Source organism: Oryctolagus cuniculus, chromosome 3 (genome assembly GCF_964237555.1).
Source record: "Oryctolagus cuniculus chromosome 3, mOryCun1.1, whole genome shotgun sequence".
Classification (NCBI taxonomy): Eukaryota; Metazoa; Chordata; class Mammalia; order Lagomorpha; family Leporidae; genus Oryctolagus; species Oryctolagus cuniculus.
In genome coordinates, this window is record NC_091434.1 from 61062513 (window position 1) to 61084116 (window position 21604).

At 41.2% G+C, this 21604-nt stretch overlaps 1 protein-coding gene and 1 pseudogene across 2 annotated transcripts in view; one reads left to right on the forward strand and one right to left on the reverse strand.

Moving 5' to 3' along the window:
- The window catches only part of CWC22 (CWC22 spliceosome associated protein homolog), a 74642-nt gene that overhangs the window by 5105 nt on the left and 47933 nt on the right, over positions 1-21604 (forward strand). The window contains exons 2-4 of one of the 2 annotated variants that reach the window (XM_070070512.1): positions 4702-4844; positions 15260-15397; positions 21397-21464. In XM_070070512.1, the coding sequence (XP_069926613.1) occupies positions 15371-15397; positions 21397-21464 (95 nt within the window). In that variant the 5' untranslated portion in view covers positions 4702-4844; positions 15260-15370. The remainder of the gene's footprint in view (positions 1-4701; positions 4845-15259; positions 15398-21396; positions 21465-21604) is intronic. The other variant, XM_051848386.2, reaches the window with a different exon arrangement.
- Positions 8804-10090, reverse strand: LOC138848968 (protein AF1q-like; annotated as a pseudogene).

Genomic DNA, 21604 nt, shown 5'->3' on the forward strand with positions numbered 1-21604 from the left:
GGAACATTTTAGAGGAAGAGCTGCTTTGAAATAGGAAGAGGAAGAGTTCCAGTTTGGCCTTCCTTAAACTTGGTCTTTGGAATACCTACTGAGAGGTTTCCTGTAGCCAGCTGAGCATAGGATTTGGAACTTGTCTGTGGAGAAGATTCGGCTGGAGTAAAAATTTTGTTTTCCCATGTTAGGTGAAGGTGTACGATGGAGGTGGTCTTTCAGAGAGAAGATGGTGAAAGAAAAGGACTATTCATTTAACAAATATGTGTTGAGAATGTAGTATTGAACGAAACAGACAAATGTCCATGAGCAAGACTAAACTTTGAGGGAGGGTAGTCTTTTTGTTTTAAAGTTTATTTTTTTAATTTTCTTTTTTTTAAGATTTATTTATTTTTTATTTTTTTGATAGGCAGAGTTAGACAGTAGAGGGAGAGACAGAGAGAAAGGTCTTCCTTCCATTGGTTCACCCCGCAAATGGCCACATGGCCAGTGCGCTGTGCTGATCTGAAGCCAGGAGCCAGGTGCTTCCTCCTGGTCTCCCATGGGTGCAGAGCCCAAGCACTTGGGCCATCCTCCACTGCTTTCCCGGGCCACAGCAGAGAGCTGGCCTGGAAGAGGGGCAACCGGGACTAGAACCTGGGGTGCCGGCGCTGCAGGTTAAGGATTAGCCAAGTGAGCTGTGGTGCCAGCCTTTTTTTTTTTTCTTCTTCTTCATCAATTTGAAAGGCAGAGTGACAGAGAAATTTTCCATCTCCTGGTTTACTCCACAAATGCCAAAAATAGCCAGGTCTGGGAGAGCCAGAAGCAGGAACCAGAAACTCCATCCAGATTTCCCATGTGGGTAGCAGCGGCCCAAGCTGCCTCCCAGGATGCATTAGCAGGAAGTTGGATCTGAAGCAGAGGTGGTGGGACTCAACCTGGCACTGTGACATGGGATGCAGGTGTCTTTTTTTAAAGATTTATATATTTACTTGAAATTCAGAGTTACAGAGAGGTAGAGGCAGAGAGAGAAAGAGGTCATCCATCTACTATTTCACTCCCCAGATGGCTGTAACGGAAGCAGGAGCTTCCTGCAGGTCCCCCATGGTGGGGGTGGTGCAGGGGCCCAAGGACTTTGGCCACCTTTACTGCTTTTCCCTCGCCATAGCAAAGAGCTGTATCAGAAGTGGAGCACCTGGGACTTGAACCAGTGCTTATAGGAGATGCTGGCACTGTAGGTGGTGGCTTTACGCGCTGTGCCACAGCGCTGGCCCCAAGGGATGCAGGTGTCTTAAACAATGGCTTACCCTGCTGCACCATAGCACTTGCCCCACGGAATAGTAAATCTTTTTTTTTTTTTAAGGTTTATTTTATTTATTTGAAATGCAGAGGTATATAGAGACAGATGTCTTCCTTCCACTGGTTCACTCCCCACATGGCCATAATGGCCAGGGCTGAGACAGGTCAAAGCCTGGAGGTTCTTCCAGGTCTCCCACCTGAGTACAGGGGCCCAAGCACTTGGGCCATCTTCTGATGCATTCCCAGGTGCCTTAGCAGGGAGCTGGATTAGAAGTGGTGCAGCCAGGACTCGAACCGGAGCCCAGATGGGTTGCTAGTGTTGTAGGCTTTACCTGCTGTGCCAAAATACCTGCCCCAAAGGATAGGAAATCTTAGGGGTGGGTAGAAGAGGAAAACCAGATGAAGGTGGTGTCTCTGTAGGTTGAGAAATGAGAACTTCGAGAAGGGCATTAGCAGTAACCCATAGCAGTGACAAAGGGAGTAGCCCTTGGATTTAGCAGCCAGAAGATTGTTGTATAACCTTGATACATGCTGTAGAGGAGTGGGAAAGGAAAGCCACATTACAGTGGCTAGAGCGGTTAGTGGGGCATGAAGAATTGGAGACAGGAAGTGTGGATCAGAAACATCTCAGCTCTGTAGGGAAAGAGAACTAAAGAGGGGATGTAATAAAGGGAATTTATTACATAAATGCCACTATTTAGCTTCAGTTGAATCAGTGACAAAGAACCCCAGATGTAGAGATTTTCTTTAAAGCAATCTCAAAAGGAAATAAATACTATAAGTCAGAGAAGGCTGATTGAAATTTTGAAACAAAAATAGACAAATTTCTGCTCTCACAGATTCCACGTTCTGACAAAAAAGCAGTACATCCAGAATCTTCCTGTGTACCAGTAAATTTTTAAAATTCAGAAGAATATTTCTATGTGATTTTATGTCATTGCTTACTTAAATGTGGACTACATGGACTAGCTTCGTGATGCAGAAAAAGAATGGAGATATCAGCTGGCACTGCGGCTCACTAGGCTAATCCTCCACCTGCCACGTCGGCACACTGGGTTCTAGTCCTGGTCAGAGTGCCGGATTCTGTCCCAGTTGCTCCTCTTCCAGTCCAGCTCTCTGCTATGGCCCAGGAGTGCAGTGGAGGATGGCCCAAGTCCTTGGGCCCTGCACCCCATGGGAGACCAGGAGAAATACCTGGCTCCTGGCTTCGGATCAGCGCGGTGCACCGGCTGCAGCACTCTGGCTGCCGCGGCCATTGGAGGGTGAACCAACAGAAAAAGGAAGACCTTCTCTCTCTCTCTCACTGTCTACTCAGTCTGTCAAAAAAAAAAAAAAAAAAAAAAAAGAAGAAGAAGAAGAAAGGAGGATATCTCCTCACAGCTAATGAGTAATTTTCAGTGTAAGACATTGGTGGCATCAAGTTCATTGAAATGTCATTTTTTTTCTCATCTGAATCTTAATGTTGTAAGATGTCCCCAAGTGGGGATTTTCTCCCCTGCACGGTGTCACAGACAAGTCAAATGCTTCCGTTTTTAAATTTTTTATTTTTATTTTTTATTTTTTGCCAGGTAGAGTTAGTGAGAGAGAGACAAAGGTCTTCCTTTTGTTGGTTCACCCCCCAAATGGCTGCTATGGCCTGAGCACTGCACCAATCCGAAGCCAGGAGCCAGGTGCTTCCTCCTGGTCTCCCATGCGGGTGCAGGGTCCAAGCACTTGGACCATCCTCTACTCCCCTCCCGGGCCACAGCAGAGAGCTGGACTGGAAGAGGAGCAACCGGGACAGAATCCGGTGCCCCAAGCGGAGGAGTAGCGTAGTGAGCCACGGCGCCAGCCTGTTTTTTAATTTTTATTTTAAAGGTTTTTGTTTATTTTGAAAGGCAGAGTTACAGAGAGATCTTCCACCCACTAGTTCACTCCCCAAATGGCTGCAATAGCTGGGGCTGGGCCAGCCGAAGCCAGCAGCTTCATGCAGATCTCCCGCATGGCTGGCAGGGGCGTAAGCACTCAGGCTATCTGTCTCTGCTTTTCCAGACATGTTAGCAGGGAGCTGGATTGAAAGTGGTGCAGTGGGACTTGAACTGGCGCCCATATGGGGTGCTGACAAGGCAGGCAGCCAGCTTAACCTGCTGCACATTTCTCGCCCCAAATGCTTTTATATTGTGTTTATTCTTTGTTACTCAAATCAAATAGTATACAGAACTGAGATAAATGCAGAATTTGCGATTTCATAGCCTCTAGTTAACAGTCTGAAGTACTTTTTACAAGTGTTACTAAAGATTTTGCTTTCTGGTGCTTGCTGAAACAGAGAAGATTCTTCATTGTTTTGAATTTGGTGCTCCCATGAGTACTACGTCTCCTTTTGTAAAATATGCCCTTTGCTCAGGAAAGCAGGTGTGATTTTGCTTAGTTGCTTGTGCTTGCTTGTGACAAGGGGAAAAATTTAATAATTCATCATAAAATCTACATAGTGATGCTAAGAAGAGCAAGGAGAGCTATAAACTCCAGATAAATTGCTCTCACTGCAGGAATTTCCAATTAGTCTAAGTATCAAGCATGCACATGTTGAACTCTCAGAATTTCCCTACAGGCATATTCTGTATAAATTTGGACAATGATGGTACTTCATGCATTTTCGGTTAGAACTGCAGCAGCAGTCGACTTGATGATATTACCAATTTCACACTTAAATTCCGAGATACGGAAATGTAACAGATTGCACTTGAAATTACTTGTTGATGAAGTTTGAAGGGTAGAATGGGAAAGGAAGAGACTGATAAAGAAAACTCATTAAATAAGTAAGGCAACTAGAAATAAAACATTTAGAAAATTGCCTTTTTTTTTTAAAGGCATAGGGAGTGGGATGGGAACTGGGTTTAAGACCCCAAAGGGGGCCGGCACTGTGGCGTAGTGGATAAAACCACCACCTGCAGTGCTGACAACCCATATGGGCACTGGTTCGAGTCCCCGGCTGCTCCACTTCCAATCCAGCTCTCTGCTATGGCCTGGGAAAGCAGTGGAAGATGGCCCAAGTCCTGGGGCCTCTGTACCTTTGTCAGAGACCCAGAAGAAGCTCCTGGCTTTGGACTGCTGCAGTTCCAGCCACTGTGGCTATCTGGGGAGTGAACTAGTTGATGGAAGACACCTATCTCTCTGTCTACCTTTCAAGTAAATAAATCTTAAAAAAAAAAAAAAAAAAAAAAGACCCCAAAGGAATAGCAAAGGAAAATGTTCTATCTTGCATAACACAGGCATGCATTTGATTTCCTCATGTTTTATGTGGTCACAGTGAATTCTAGGTATGCTAATTAAAGGAATTAAAATTAAGCATTTGTGGGGCTGGTGCTGTGGCATAGCAGGTAAAGCTGCCGCCTGCAGTGCCAGCATCCCACATGGGTTCTGGTTTGAGTCCTAGCTGTTCCTCTTCCAATCCAGCTTCCTGCTATGGCCTGCAAAAGCAGTAGAAGATGGCTCAAGTCCTTGGGCATCTGCACCCACATGGGAAATCCTGAAGAAGCTCCTGGCTTCAGATTGGCACATCTCTGGTCTTTGCGGTCATCTGGAGAGTGAACCAGCAGGTGGAAGACCTCTCTCTCTCTCTCTGCCTCTCCTCTCTGTGTGACTCTGACTTTCAAATAAATAACTCTCTTAAAAAAAAAAATAAGCATTTGTGAAAAGTAATGCTTCATTATAGTATCACAGCCTTTCCCATCTTCAACTTTTTAAGGATCAGCTCAGTTTTGGATGGAAAGTTTTCTGGATCATAGAGACTGTACCATTTTATGTTCACTAATGTGACATCAATTTATTAATGCTGGCGTTATTGTAGGGATGTGGTGTCAGATTGTTTTGACATCAGATAAAACTGGCTTTGAATTTTAGCTCTGTCATTTAGTAGCTATAATTTACTTGGACAAATTGCTTCAACTTTTTTTTTTTTTTCAACTTTTTGTATGTGCTTCAGTTCCCACATTGAAAAATAAGGCCAAAAAACAAAAATCACCAAAACAGATTATATTGAGTATTGAATAAGACTGTATAAATGTTTATAAATTGTGTCCATAATTTATTATGTTTAAAGAATACTAAGGGGACTGGCACTGTGGCACAGTGGGTTAAAGCCCTGGCCCAAAGTGCCAGCATTCCATATGGGTGCCGGTTCTAGTCCTGGCTGATCCTCTTCCAATCCAGCTCTCTGCTGTGGCCTGGGAAAGCAGTAGAAGATAGCCCATTCCTTGGGCCCCTGCACCCACGTGAGAGAGTTGGAGGAAGCTCCTGGCTTCTGGCTTCGGATCAGCACAGCTCCGGCTGTTGTGGCCATCTGGGGAGTGAACCAGTGGATGGAAGACCTCTCTCTCTCTGTCTCTACCTCTCTCTGTAACTCTTTCAAATAAATAAAATAAATATTTCTTTAAAAAGAATACTGATATAGATACTCTTTTATATGCATCAGCAAGCATATTAGCCATGAATGTGTAGGAATTAATACGTTTGGAATGTAAGTGTCTTATTTCAGTTGGTATATTACCACGTTTTTCACTATATGTAAGTTGTGAAGTTTCTAAGTGACTCATACTTTAAGAAAAATTGAGAAGCTAGGTTTCTCATTCAGAGTTGGGAAACTGAGGAGACTTGGATATTGGAATTACCTTCCTTTCCCCCTCTCATCTTTTCTGGCTTAGATAGGCATGAATATGTGAGGGTTCATCAAAAAAATTATAAGAAATGGAATTAAAAGTTAAATTTATTTTGCTGCAGAAAAAATTCTGCAATCCAAATCTTTAGAAACTTCATAAAAATATGTATTATGAAAAAACTGTGGGCTTCCATTATTTTCAAATATTTATTTATTTGAAAGAGCTACAGAGAGAGAGAGATATTGATCTTCCATCCTCTGGTTCACTCCCCAGATGACCACAACAGCCAGGAATGGGCCAGGCTGAAGCCAGACTGAAGCATCTTCCATGTAGATGCAAGGGCCCAAGCACTTGGGCCATCCTCCACTGCTTTCCCAGGCACATTTGCAGAGAGCTGGATCAGAACTGGAACAGCCAGAACTCAAACAGGCGCCTATATGGGATGCCAGCATTGCAGGCAGCAGCTTTACCCGCTGTGCCACAGAACCAGCCCCATCATTTTTTTTTTTTAAAGATTTATTTTATTTATTTGAAAGAGTTATGGAGGGAGGTAGAGACAGACAAAGGTCTTGCATCTGCTGGTTCACTCCCCAGATGGCCACAATGGCTGGAGCTGTGCTGATCCGAAGCCAGGAGCCAGAAGCTTCTGCCGGGTCTCCCACGTGGGTGCAGTGCCCAAGGACTTGGTCTATCTTCTGCTTTCCCAGGCCATAGCAGAGAGCTGTATCAGAAGTGGAACAGCCAGAACTAGAACCGGTGCCCATACGGGATGCCAGTGCTTCAGGCCAGGGCTTTAACCCACTGCGCCACAGAGCCAACCCCTATGTTGTTTTTTTTTATACTGTGCTCAATATTTTCTCTTTATCTTTGATTTTCAGTCATTTGGCTATAGGTTGAGCATCCCTTGTCTGAAATGTTTGGGATCAGAAATTTTTCAGGTTGTAGATGTTTTTGGATTTTGGAATATTTGTTTAGAGTTTATTAGATTGTTTTAACTTGAAATCTACAGTGCTTCAAAATCTGAAACTTTTCTGTATGTCATACATGCTTTCAGATTAAGGATACTTCATTTGTATTCATCTATGTCTATGACTAGTGTAAGTGTGGCTTTAAAAAATATTTATCCTACTTTATACACTCAAGCAATTTACAGATTCTCAAATTTGTAAAATTGGAGCAATGTTGGCTTTTTTTTCATTGAAGTTTTTTTGTCTTAATGTTAATTTTCTTCTTGGACTTCAGTTGCATGTATATTCGTTCCTTTGATATTGTCCCACATGACCTTCATTAAAATTTTTGTTTCTGTGTTTTTTTTTCCCAAAGAAAATTAATGAGTATAAATTTTATAAGCACAGCTTTAGGAATATAAAATGATTCTTCCCACCATACCTGCCCTCCCACCTCACCACTTCGTCCCTCTCCCATTCCTGTTCTCCATAAGATTTGTTTTCAATTAACTTTATACACATACCAACTCTACATTAAGTAAAGATTTCAACAGTTTTAACTCCCTTCCCCACACAACATATAAAGTACTGTTTGAGAACAAGTTTTGCAGTTAATTCTCATAGTACAACTCATTAAGGAGAGAGGTCTTACATGGGGAGTAAGTGCACAGTGACTTCTGTTGTTAATTTAACAATTAAAACTCTTTATGTATGTCAGTGATCACCCAAGGCTCCTGATATGAGCTGCCAAGGCTATGGAAGCCTTTTGAATCCACAATCTCCATCAGTATTTAGACAAGGCCATATGCAAAGTAGAAGTTCTCTCCTCCCTTCAAAGAAAAGTACATCTTTCTTTGATGGCCCTTTCTTTCCACTAAGGTCTCTCATAGAGATCCTTCATGTAGGACATTTTTTTGCCACAATATCTTGGCTTTCCATGCCTGAAATGTTCTCATGGGCTTTTCAGCCAGACCAGAATGCCTTATGGGCTGACTCTGAGGTCAGAGTGTTATTTAGAGTGATTGTAATTCTGAATCTGCTGTGTGGACTGCTTCCTGTGCTGGAACATTCTCCCCTTTTTAATTCTTTCTATTATTAGTACCAAAAAACACTTGATCTTATTTATATGATCCTTTAACACTTAATCCTATCTATATCATGGTCACTTTAATGCTTAATATGGTCGCTTTAACACTTAAGATGGCATTTTTATCACATAGCTTAATGAAATTTGGGGTACCATAACAAGTTTTTAAACTATACACTTAGAAGAAGTAAGTCCATAGGAATGTATGCAGAACTATACAGCTTTACAGTTACAAACTTTCTCCTACCTGTCTTATTCCCACTCTTATTTTTTACTGAGATCTATTTTCTATTGACTTTATACACATATGATTAACATTATGTTAAAGAGTTCAACAAATAGTATGGAGAGAAAAAAGATTGTTCCTTGACAGTCAAGGACTACCAAGTCATTGCTTCTTAAAGTTTCAATTTCACTCCTACAGATTTCCATTTAGGTGCTCTATTGTTGTCATAGATCAAGAAGAATATATGGTATTTGTCCCTTTGGGACTGGTTTATTTCACTAAATATGATGTTTTCCAGAATCATCCATTTTGTTGCAAATGATCAGATTTCCTCCCTTCCTCCCTCCCTCCCTCCTTTCTTTTTTTTTCTTTTTCTTTTTCTAATGCTATGTGGTATTCCCCAGAGTATATATCCCATAATTTCTTTATCCAGTCTTTGGTTGATGGGCATTTAGGTTAATTCATGTCTTTTTTTTTTCCCCCCAATATTCCATTATCTGAACCCTTTACTTTGTGCCTTGAGGGCTTTTGAGAGAAACATAGATAGATAAATCATACATACATACATACATACATGCAGTTCAAACTCTGGCAGATTCATCAGCACACCAACACAATAGAGGGAGAAAGAACAAGATTAAAATGGGTAAGGTATGGAAAGGCAAGACAATGAGGGAAAGGTGGTGGGAGAAGTCTCAGCCTTAGAGCAAGTCCAGTTCGAAAGAGTGGATGCTGGCAATGGGAGCCCTCCAGAAGTTGAAGGTGCTGTACTCAAGGAGAGCGTCACCTTCAAGGTTCTTCTCTGCTCCAGGTGCTTGCCCAGTCACATTGCCAAGCGCTGCTGTCCTTCATCTTATAGGTGGGTGTATCTGACAGACCCAAGCCTTCCAGTTCTGACAGATCCAGTTCTGGGATAGGCATCCTCCAGAAAAGAAAGGAGCTGTATTGGCTACTCACGGGGTCCCTCATAGCTTCCTGTTATTAAGGAATTACTAGCGTGCTGCAGAGATGGAGGGAGTGCCTCGGGGGCTCGGGGTCCGCTCTGGGCTGGAGAGGAGGACTGCTGTTAGGAAGTGATGGCTTTGTCTTCTCACTCCCTCTCTGGCTTCGGTGAGTGAGCCTGTCCTCCCCAGGTTAATTCATGTCTTAGCTATTGTGAATTAAGTTGCAATAAACATGGAGGTGCAGATAGCTCTTTTATTTGCTGATTTCATTTCCCTTAGGTAAATTCCTAGGAGTGGGATGGCTGGGTCATATGGTAGGTCTATATTCAGATTTCTGAGGTATCTCCAACTGTCTTCCATAGTGCTTTTACCAACAGTGGATTAGAGCACCTTTTTCCCCACATCCTAACCAGCATTTGTTTGTTGATTTCTGTATGAAACCCATTCTAACTGGGGTAAAGGGAAACGGCATTGTGGTTTTGATTGACATTTCCCTGATGGCTAGTGATCCTGAACATATTTTTGTGTGTCTGCTGACCATTTGGATTTCCTCTCTTGAACAATGTCCTGTTTAAGTCCTGTGCCCATTTCTTAACTGGGTTGTTTGTATTGTTGTGGAGTTTCTTGATCTCTTTGTAGATTCTGGTTATTAATCCTTTTTCAGTTGCATTGTTTGCAAATAATTTCTCCCGTTCTGTTGGTTGCCTCTTCACTTTCCTGAGTGTTTCATTTGCAGTACAGAAGCTTCTCAATTTGATGTAACCCTGTGTGCTAATTTTGGTTTTGATTGCCTGTGCCTCTGGGATCTTTTCTAAGAACTCTTTTCCTGTGCCAATATCTTTCAGGGTTTCCCCAGTGTTCTCTAATAATTTGATGGTATTGGGTCATAGATTTAGGTCTTTAATCCATTTTGAGAGAATTTTTATGTAAAGTGTAAGGTAGGGGTCCTACTTCATATTCCTGCATGTTCAAATCCAGTTTTCCCAGCACCATTTGTTGAAGAGATTGTCCTTGCTCCAGGGATTGATTTTAGCTCCTTGGTCAAATATAGACCTGTGTGTTGAGTCATTTGATAGTATCTGGTAGATTCCCGACAGTATTTTTTCGTTTTCTAATTTCTTCTTGTGTTTGGTCTTACTGTATAATTTCCTGTGCTTTGTCTTCTAAGATGGATTTTTTTTTTCTGCTTCACTGGTTCTGTTAAGGCTTTCCACTGCATTTTTATTTGTTCTAATGAATTTTTCATTTCCAGGATTTCATTTTGATTTCTCTTTAAGATGTCAATTTCATGGGAGAAATTTTCTTTCATGTCATGTATGGATTCTATTGGTTTGTGCATTTGCTTCTGATTACTTTTAAGCAATTCTATGATTGATTTTTTGAATTCCATTTTTGGCATTTCTTCAATCTCATCATCTTCACAATCTAGCATTGAATTGTTGTATTTTTGAGGGGCATCATGTTGTCTTCCTTATTCTTGTTTCTTGAATTGGTGCATTTGTTATTCGGCATTTATGGAGATATTTGTTGGTTTCTTCCTTGTTTTTTTTGCTGTAGCAGCTTTTATCTTTGGACTAAGTTGTGTGGATTAGGGGAGTATCTGCTTTCAAGGAATACGAATACCTAGAAGCATGTGGTGGGTGTGGCTTAGGAGTTCTGTTCAGTGTTCCAGGGTGAAGGGCGTGACAGGTGACACACTCAGGCTTGGTGTGGTAAATCTTTTTTCTTTTTTTATCAGAGAGAGGTTTGTTCTTGTCTGTTGGTGTACACTCAGCTGAGTTCCTTTCCTCAACAGAGACCAGTGCCTGGGGACTAGCCCCAGTGTAAGTTCAGATTCCCTAGCAGTATCCCTCACCAGGTAACTAAGGAGCCCTGATCGTTTGAAGCCTCTTGCGGTGACTGCCCAGTGTTGCAGCCACACTCTGAGTCCCCCTACACAGCCTCAGTGTTTTACAGTCTGGGCACACAAGCCTCCCACAGTCACGAGCACCCAGCCTCTGTCTGTTCTCCCCACCAGACTCAGGAGCCTCTGCTTGGCTAGTTGCTGGGCACAGACACAAGCTGGCACAGTGTCTGTCCAAAATGGTGCCTGCTCTCTTTCACCTTGTTACAGGAGGCCATTGCAGTGCGATTAGGGAGAGGGAAAATGTGCCCTCCCCTTTGTTTTTTCTCCCCTAGTTTGGCAGGTACACACACTATCCCCAACAGGGCTCTAAGCTGGGTTCCCTCTAGGCTCTTCCTGCAAGTGTTTTGCCAGTGGCTTGGGCTGCTGCAGTCTGGTCACACCTCACTCTCCAATGCTGGTGCGGAGGCTCTTGGCTGCTGGGGTCCTGAGTTGTGTGTGTCCTTGCCTTTCACGTAGGTCCACTGTATTCCTCCAATTTGTGTAGAGTTTCCTCTGCTGTTTTCTCCCTAACTCTTCCCTGAGACTGCTCTCTTTCCACTTTTTTAAAACTCTTCTAGACTAGAGCAACAAGCTCTCTCCCTACTGCGCTCTCTTAATCTTATTTTTCTGTTTCTTTGTTCTTTAGATTGAATAATTTCTGTTGATTCATCTTGAGTTTCGGTGACTTCTATCTTCATCCTGTGGTTTATATACTCCATAAGTTGTTTTTTTTTTTTTTTTTTTTTTTTTGACAGAGTTAGAGAGAAAGGTCTTCCTTTTACCATTGGTTCACCCCTCAAGTGGCCGCTACAGCCAGCACGTTGCGGCCAGCACGCTGTGCCGATCCGAAGCCAGGAGCCAGGTGCTTCTCCTGGTCTCCCATGCAGGTGCAGGGCCCAAGGACCTGGGCCATCCTTCACTGCACGGGCCACAGCAGAGAGCTGGACTGGAAGAGGAGCAACTGGGACAGAATCTGGCACCCTGACTGGGACTAGAACCCAGGGTGCTGGCGCCGCAGGTGGAGGATTAGCCTAGTGAGCTACAGCACTGGCCCCATAAGTTTTTAATTTTGTATATTTTTGAGTTTTAGAATTTGTTTGGTTCTGCTTTCTAATTTACTGAAATTTCCTAGGCATTTTTTTTCCATTGCATGTTTGAATGTGCTTTAAAAATCATGCTTTGAAAACCTAATATGCCTAGTCCAGTATCTGGGTCATGTTAGGGTTGGTTTCCTCTAGTTTTTTCTCTTAAATTTGGCCATATATATATACAGTTACTTTTATAAAGATTTTGAATGCTGTTAAATTCCTCTGAGGAGTGGCAACTTTTTAAAGGATTTAAATTGCAAGCTCTAGGCTCTTGAGTAGCAGTTCAAGTATTCAGTTCTTGTGTCCATTGTAGGAATCTGTTTTTTCCATGTGTTGATTCGCAAGTAGTTACAGGTTTTTGAGGTTTACGGCCAGCCTGTGTGGGTTCCCCTTCTCTGCTTGCCTCCCCCAGATGCAGTCCTCTAGTTCTTCACAGGACAAAGACTGCAGCTTTCCCCTCATTGTTCACCACCTTTGCATGATACAGACGCAGCTTGTCCCCAGGCCAAAGTCCTAATAAAGGGATAACTCCTTCTTGCTCCTGTTCCCAGGTGTCTCCTCCCCTCTGAAATCAGCCTGTTTTTGTGCAGTCTCCAGGGTCGTCAGGTTTTGGTTGTTGTCTGTGAAACGATTGGTACAGTAGAAATTGCTGAGCCATTTCAAAAGTGGAAGTCCTTGTTCCCTTTTTAAAAATTTGCACCAAGGGTCAGGCATTTGGCCTAACAGAATGTTAGGATGCCTGCCCAAGTCCCACATCAGAGTAATTGGATTTGATTCTTGTCTCTAGCTCCTAATTCCAACGTCCTGCTAACACAGACCCTGGGAGGCAGCAGTAATGACTTAAGTAACTAGATTCCAGTCACCCATGTGGGAGACCTGGATTGAGTTCCTGGTTGCCTGTTCTGGCTTTGGCCTGGCCCAGCTGCCTGCTGTTGGGGGCACTTGGGGGAGTGAATCAGCAGATGAGAGATCTCTCTCAAATAAAAAATTAAAAAGTGTTTTTTTTTTTTTTAATGCAGAAATACCTAATGGGCTTTTCAGTGTCCTTGGGAATCAAAGCTCCATTATTAATTAAATTATTATAAGAGAATAGTGTAATTATTTTATGTCTGATGCTTTCTAGGCTCCAACTGCCTCTTTCTCCAGTGTAATTTTTTTTGTAATCTGACTTTTGATAACAAAGCTTTATTAAGGTTGCAATTTCTGCATTGTATCAGGATAGACTGAGGAGAGGAAGACATGCTCCTTTTCTGCCTGCTACTACAGAGTCTGACTTTATGAAGCATTTTCCATAACTTATTCAGAGATTTTCTCCATTGTTTATCTAATGTATAACGTTCAGTAGTATAAGTTACTCTGAAACTTGAGTTCAAACACCTGAACTTAATTCATACAGTAATGTCATAGTAGAGGGCCTAATAAGATTCTAGATAGACTTTACTGTTATATGGCTAAGATGATTTAAGACAAGAATAGCTCTTGAAAAAAATAAAATCAAAAGATGTTTTAGGACATCTTGCCAGTCAGAAACAGGGCTGAGCTTTGCACACAACTCTAATAGTAACTCCTTGAGGAAAAAGTAATCTTTAATACTCTGCCTGGCATTCAATTTTTTAAATTAATTTTTAAAATTTATTTATTTATTTGAAAGGCAGAGTTACAGAGAGGCAGAGGCAGAGAGAGAAAGGTTTCCATCCACTGGTTTGCTCCCCAAATGGTCACAACTGCCGGAGCTAGGCCAATCCAAAGCCAGGAGCCTGGAGCTTCTTCCAGGTCTCCCATGCGGGTGCAGGGGCCCAAGGATTTGGGCCATCTTCTGCTTTCCCACGCTATAGCACAGAACTGGATTAGGAGTGGAACAGCTGGCATTTGAATCAGTGCCCATATGGGATGCTGGCACTGTAGACGGCAGCTTTATCTGCTACACCACAGTGCTGACCCTATGGCATTCTAATTTTTAAAAAATTTCCTACTCGTATTAATTTATTTTGGTACTAAATGCAGTGCCCCTCCCCCTTTCTTTTAGCAGTAAGTATGCCAGCAAAGTTTAATGACGAGAATATACCTGACAGGTCAAGAGGGCATCTCTGAAAAGAACTGGGTGCCAGTACTTTGTGTATATAGTCTATTTGAACATATGTAATTGATTTTCTTTTTTTGGAAAGGCAGAGTTACAGAGACAGAGGGAAAGACACAAAGAGATCTTCTATCCACTGGTTGACTACCCTAGTGGCTGCAGTAGCCAGGGTTGGGCCGGGTTGAGGCCAGGATCCAGGAGCTTCTTCCTAGTCTCCCACATGACAAGCACCTGAGCCATCTTCTGCTACTTTCTTAGACACACTAAGGAGCTGGTTTAGAAGTAGAGCAGCCCAGACTTGGAACTGTGGCCCATATGGGATGCTGGTATTGCAGGCAACAGCTTAACCTGCTGTGCCATAATACTGCCATAACTCTGTATCTTTTAATCATTTTATTTTTTGATTTCATTATCTTAGACCCTTTAGAAATATAATTCCGATAAAATGCTTGAATTTCAGTTCTTTGTGAACATAACTATCAGTTTAACATTTTGTGGAAACTACTAAATTTCATTTGCCAGATAAACCATAATTTATATTGATGGCTGGTTTTATTCTGATCCAAATACTTAGTTTTCATTTGTATATGTATCTGAAGCCTTGTATCTTTAATAGATGACACTGAGACCTAATTGTTTTAGCTTATTAATTTATATTTCGTTGTGAAGTATATTTCTGAGTGATCATTATTGCAGAAATATTGGATATTTCATTCTTAGTTTATATAGAAACATTAAATATTTTACATTGTTTATAGAGTTTCTCTTTTAAAGTTGTTTCCTTTTCTCTTTTTTTTATATCATAATACTGTTTTATAATGTTAGGTATAAGCTGCCTTCAATGAATGTCTGTTTTTAAATTAACTTTTGTTCTGAGTCGTTAGCATAAAATCCCCTCTGTTTGCTCTTTTGTACATGGAGTCTTTTCTACTAAAACATGAACTGTTAAGGATTATTTTGAATTTTTATTTAATTGTTTATCTTATCTGTGCTTATTAAGAAAAATAAGGGGTTCAAATTCCCACTATGTGGAAAAAAAGGTATTGTTATTTCATACACATTTTATCAGTGTCAACCAGATTTTCTTTGATGTATTTTATAGGTGATGTTTGCAGATAGAAAAAGTAAACTGTCAAGGAATTCAGCCCATTGGTCACTTGTTGTTTGGACCGACTTGAAGAATCTTTGATTTATTGGACCAGCAGGCTACAAAATGAAAAGTAGTGTGGCACAGATAAAAGTAAGTGAAAGTTATAATAATAGAAGACACAAATTTATAGCTGATATCTATCCTTTAAACAAAAATGTGCTTATATAATTAGAACTTTAGATCTAGGCAGTAGAATGGTATCATATTCATGTAACTTGCACAATTTCTCACGTAGACACTTGGCCAGATGGAAGTAAGAGTGTGCAGAAAGGTGGTTGAAAGACCAGCGTTTGTATGTGGATATCTGTGTGTATGTGTGTTTATGTGTATACACACACACATATGCATCAGTGCCTGCACAAGTCATGTCAGTGACATAAACAAAAGAAAAATTAATACAAATACTACAGGAAATCCCACTGTTATTCTCATCTAACAGTGTGCCTTCCTGAAAGAGCTTGAAGTAGAAGACAAATATTTCCTTCCTTCCTTCCTTCCTTCCTTCCTTCCTTCCTTCCTTCCTTCCTTCCTTCCTTCCTTCCTTCCTTCCTTCCTTCCTTCCTTCCGTTGGTGTAGGTTTCTGTGTATCTATCCACTGTGTGAGTTTGGTTGCATATTTCCTGTGCATGAATGTTCACGCTCTTTATTCTGTGCTCTGCTTTAAGCAGTATACATTCATTTATTCAAGTTGAATTCTTACTGTATTACAGTGACTATTCTAAGCCCTCGTCCAGAATAGTGAACAATACAAAAATCCTTGTTCTCATGCAGTTTACATTTTAGAGGAGGGACAGTAGAAAATTATAAACTTGATATGTAGGTGTTAAGTGCTAGACTTGTGCTAAGGAGCAAAGAAATAATATAGGGTAAAGAAGATTAGTAGCACCCAGGGGTTGCAGTTTTTAGTGGGATAAGTGTATGATCCATAGAAAAGATAGCCATCTGAGCAGAGACTTGAAGTAGACAATTTAATCATGCATATGTTGGGAGAAGAACATTCCAGGAAGAGGGATAGCATGTGCAAAGGCACACCTGTTAGTGTGACTTTAATAGGTTATAAGAAGGGAGGAATTGTAGGAGTTACAGTCAGAGCAGTTAACAGGGAACAGTCACTCCATCTGCTTTTAAAACTGTTCTGCCTCTGAGTGGACTTGGCAGGAGAGCAAATCATCTAGTTTCTTTTTGTTTTCAACTGTATGAATGTGCAAGCCAGTATCGCTTCCTGGGCTTTGGATTCAGCAAAGAGGAAAATATGTTTTTTGTTTGATTATAGATATAGGCACTCCTCTCTTCACTTCTCTACTAGCTCTGCATACCTATACTTTCTTCTTTGACAAACACCTTGACAGCAGGCTGTGGGTATAAGTTGTAGTGTATAGTAAGTGATTATTAAACTGTAGTAAGTAGCTAGGACTTACAGACTAAGTCAGCCTCAGCTGTCATCTTTTCCTGTCTTTGTCATGTGAGGTGACACTCTTCAGCTTCCCTGCTAGCCAGACTTTTAGCCTTTGCTTGCATTTCTGTTGGCAGGGGGCTCACTGTCTTCTAAACTAGCTCTCTTTTCATAAGTTCTGAAATCTGCCTCTTTGAGGGTTGTACTCACTGGTCCTTTGTTACTTAAACAGTTAACTTATTGAAGGTCCAGTAGGTGGTCGACTCCACGTTAGGTGCCGGGCACTCAAATTAAAAGCAGACCTTGCGCAGAATCGGCACTTGGCTGAGCTGTGCTACACAAGAGTGCTCAGATCTTTGGACTGGTTACCTTTTACAGCGAGGGAGAAATGTTTCCTTTTTCTCAGAATTCTTTTCCTTCCCGTCTTGGACTTTGCTTCTTCATATATCCCTCTCATGGTTCTGATGTGTCCTGTGTACATCTGCCTAGCCTGGGAGTCAGCATGCCATTCACACACAGGGGCTTGGCACTCCCTGCCAGTTCTGTTTAGTCTGCCTCCGTCTCTCCTTTCTGTTGCCACAACAGGTCAGCTGGCCAGGATGTGGCCCATTCTTCACATGAAGCTTGGATCTTCCTTTGCTATTCTGAGAACTCACCTGTTAGGTTTGTAAGGCTTCAGCTTAGGAGCCCCAGTTTTTTTCCTTGAGCCTTGCTGTGGCTTCCTTAGTTTGTTTACTGAGCTCTCTGTCTTCCAGGTGCTTCTCTGTTCCTTCTTGAAGACTAGTTCCCTATCCCTAAGCCTAGTGGATACTCAAAGCCACTGGATCCAAACTGCCTTCTCCACTTACTTCCTTACACTGCTCTCTCTATGTAAAGACGATTTGTTTTGCTTCTTGAATAACTTAGAGAATTTTAATGTCTTCAACTATTGCTCTGACTTACAGTCTAAACTCTGTGATAAGGTAAATAGGGAAATTCAGGTTCTTAATATTTGGATCATACTCCAGAATGATTTTTTCTTGGTGAAATCCTGTTCATTCACCAAAGCCAAATTAAAATTCCCCATAACCCATTATAATCTCTCAGTCCTCTGTGCCACAGTGTTGTTTCCTACTCAGCATTTCCTATTAACACTTGTGTGTGTCCAATTCTTTGTTACTTGATCATATTATAAACTGCTTCTGACTCACTACTTCAGTGTTTTTGGTTCCCCTCTCTTACAGCAGATGTTGCAGAGATGTGCTAAAAATCATTAACATGGAATTGAAGCCTTCTCTAATGTAATCAAAATAATGGCTTTGCCTTAAAAAAAAAAAGTAGATGGTACAGTTTTATTGTTCTCTGTCGCCTTTTTTTTTTTTCCAGGCAAGTGTTTGTCTTTTTTGTTGTTGTTGTTGTTTTTAAGATTTATTTATTTGCTTGAAAGGCAGAGTTAGAGAGAGGCAGAGGCAGAGAGAGAAAGGTCTTCCATCCACTGGCCCACTCCCCAGTTGGCTGCAATGGTCAGAGCTGCGCCGGTCTGAAGCCAGGAGCCTCCTCTGCGTCCCCATCATGGGTGCAGGGGCCCAAGGACTTGAACCATCCTCCATTCCCTTCCCAGGCCATAGCAGAGAGCTGGATCGGAAGTGGAGCAGCTGACTCAAACTGATGTCCACATGGGATGCTGGCACTGCAGGTGGCGTTTTTACCTGCTACGCCACAATGCTGGCCCCAAGCGTTTTTCTTCTACATACTGTAGACATGCATACATGAACACATATGACAAACTTTTGGTTTTTTCACCACTACAGATACTAAAATAATTTTACTCAAATTCTGACCAGATGATTACCTAGCTCTGTTGACTTCTGTCACAGCACATATTCCTGACCCAGCAGGTTTAATATGTATTGTTAGCATTTCCTGGCTGAAAAAACAACTGTACCAGAGATCCAGTATAGTATAAAGAAACAGTTTTACAAGAATCTGAATATATAAGGATTCTTGGGTCATGAACCTAATAATCTGACAGTAGGTGTAGTCTTTTTAAGATTGATGAAATCTTGGATCTAGGATGCTACATCTACTGCTAAACCACCTGGTTTTTAGAACAAAGTATAAATCAAAGACTTAAAACCATTCACTACGTGTATTACATCAACCTGAGTTGCCCAAGCTTATGATTCTGTCACTTTGGAAAGAGTGTGTGGACTTTTTTGAAATTATCTTTAAACTGCTTTCTTAAATGATTGTTTTAGGGGCTGGCGTTATGGCACAGCGGGTGAAGCTGTCACCTGTGATGCTGGCATCCCATATAGGTGCAAGTTAGAGTTCCAACTGCTCCACTTCCAATCCAGCTCCCTGCCAGTGGTCTAGGAAAGCAGTGAAAGATGGCCCAAGTGCTTGGTCGCCTGCACCAACATGGGAGACACAGAAGAAGCTCTTGGCTCCTGGCTGTTGAGGCTGTCTGGGGCGTGAACCAGCAGATAGAAGATTGGTCTCTAACTCTTGGAAATAGATTTTAAAAAAAATAATTTTAACACAAGAATGTTAACTTTCATCATACATTTTGTGTCTACCAGTAAAATGGACTATTTAAAGGATCTTACATTTTAGAACATTAAGAACTTTGTAAGCATAATTATGATTTTTGATTGGAAATTTTTCCTATGTCTTAACACTTTTGTGAAATCTTTCCTGCTTTTCCAGTTTTAACGTGTTGGACTATTGTGCCTTCTGTTTAACCTGGCTGGTCATATACACTTGAGAAAGTCATAGTCAGGCATGTCTGACTAAACAAGTTCTTGTATTACAAGCACAGGGAACATACAAAGTGCAAAGTGTGGGATGTAGGTGTCATTTGGATGGGGAAGAAGGAAAATTGCATTATGTCCAAAATTTTATTGTAGAGTCTGTTAATGTTGTGTGCTGTTTATCCCAAACATAAATGGCTCCAAAAATACACATGGTAGTACTTGGATTTGTCCTATTTGAAAGCAAATTTATTCTTAACTGGTCATTCTCAAACTGTGAATTTAGAGAAGTAGAAACTTTTTTTTTTCATTTTCAAAAATGTTTGTTTATTTACTTATTTATTTACTTGATACATTTGAAAGGTAAAGTGACAGAGATCACCCCTCTAATAATTCATTCCCCAAATGCCCATAACAGCCAGGGCTGGGTCTGGCCAAAACCAGGAGCCAAGAACTCAGTCCAAGTCCCCCACGTGGGTGGAAGTGTTACCCAACTGCTTAAGCCGTCGACCGCTGCCTCCCAGGATGCACATTAATAAACAGCTAGAATTGGAAGTAGAACCGGGATCTGAACCAAGGGCTTCAATATAACATGCAAGTGTCCCAAGCAGCAGTATAACTGCTGAACTTAATATGTTGAGGGTTGTTTTTTTTTAATTTTTGGTTTTACTTAGTTTCTTTCTTTATTTCTTTTAACCCAGAAACCTTTTGTTGAAGGTATACGAACTTCATGCATTTCATAAATACAACTTTTCTTCTTCCTTTTTTCTCTGTTGCTCTTTTCTCTCTCAGGAATATCTAATCTGATGTGTTTGATTGTAAAAATCTTTATAAGCATCTCTCTTCTCTAAGGTCATAAGATTCTTGAGGGTGCTCCCTACCCTTCAGAATGTCTGCACAGGAAGGACTATGTCTTTAATAAGTCCTCAGTCAGTACTGTAATTTTTTTTTTTTTTTTTTTTTTTTTTTTTTTTTTTTTGACAGGCAGAGTGGACAGTGAGATAGAGAGACAGAGAGAGAAAGGTCTTCCCTTTGCCGTTGGTTCACCCTCCAATGGCCGCCGCTGCAGCCGGCGCACCGCGCTGATCTGATGGCAGGAGCCAGGAGCCAGGTGCTTTTCCTGGTCTCCCATGGGGTGCAGGGCCCAAGCACCTGGGCCATCCTCCACTGCACTCCCTGGCCATAGCAGAGAGCTGGCCTGGAAGAGGGGCAACCGGGACAGAATCCGGCGCCCTGACCGGGACTAGAACCCGGTGTGCCGGCGCCGCAAGGTGGAGGATTAGCCTATTGAGCCACGGCACCGGCCAGTACTGTAATTTAAGTAACTGTTGACCTCAGTGAATCTCGCATTCTGTATTTAGCTTAGGATCTTGTGAAGTTTTATGGAAACACATGTCATACACACTGAACAGTTCCATTTCATGTGTTGTTAAACAGCTTTTAAAACTTTGTTATACAGATTAGAAACAAGATTTCAAGATGGCTGCCTTTACTATAAAATAACAACCAAACTATGGCTACCTTAAATTATGAATCTTGTTATGTACTTATTCACACACAAAGATTTAACCTAGTTGGTGTATGCTATTCAAAAATTCAGTAATGATATTATTTTGACAATTTTTTGTGGTAATGAATATTAGACTGAAATGGCTATGAATTACAAAGTCATAAAATCAGGAAGTTAGAGCTTATTTACATGTCTGTTCAGAATAATTTTCTATTTTTAAATGTGTCTTTTCTCATTAAGAAAGAAACACACAGATCGCAGAACAGATTACTCATTGCTTTATTTTTTCTTAGGATGCTAGACTAAAGTAATAAACTCTTACGGATAATTTAAATTATTTTAATTCTTAAAATTTCTGAAGTACTTTGATTTTCTGAAACATATACATAGATTTCATTTCTACATAGTTTTGAATAGAAATGATTTTTGAAATGTTTCCTTTTTTCCCTGACAGTACTCATCTGGTCATGACAGAAGGGACAACTATAATTCATATCAGAGGTCCTCCTCTCCAGAAGACAGGTAAATGATTTTATATGTTATGAATACAGTTTAATTTTTTATAAGTTTGTGCAATAACTTACCTGTTGGGTTCCCGTTTTTAGGATGGACAGCTTCTTCTTAATGGTTTTACAACCAGTGTTACTGGAATGAGCCATAAG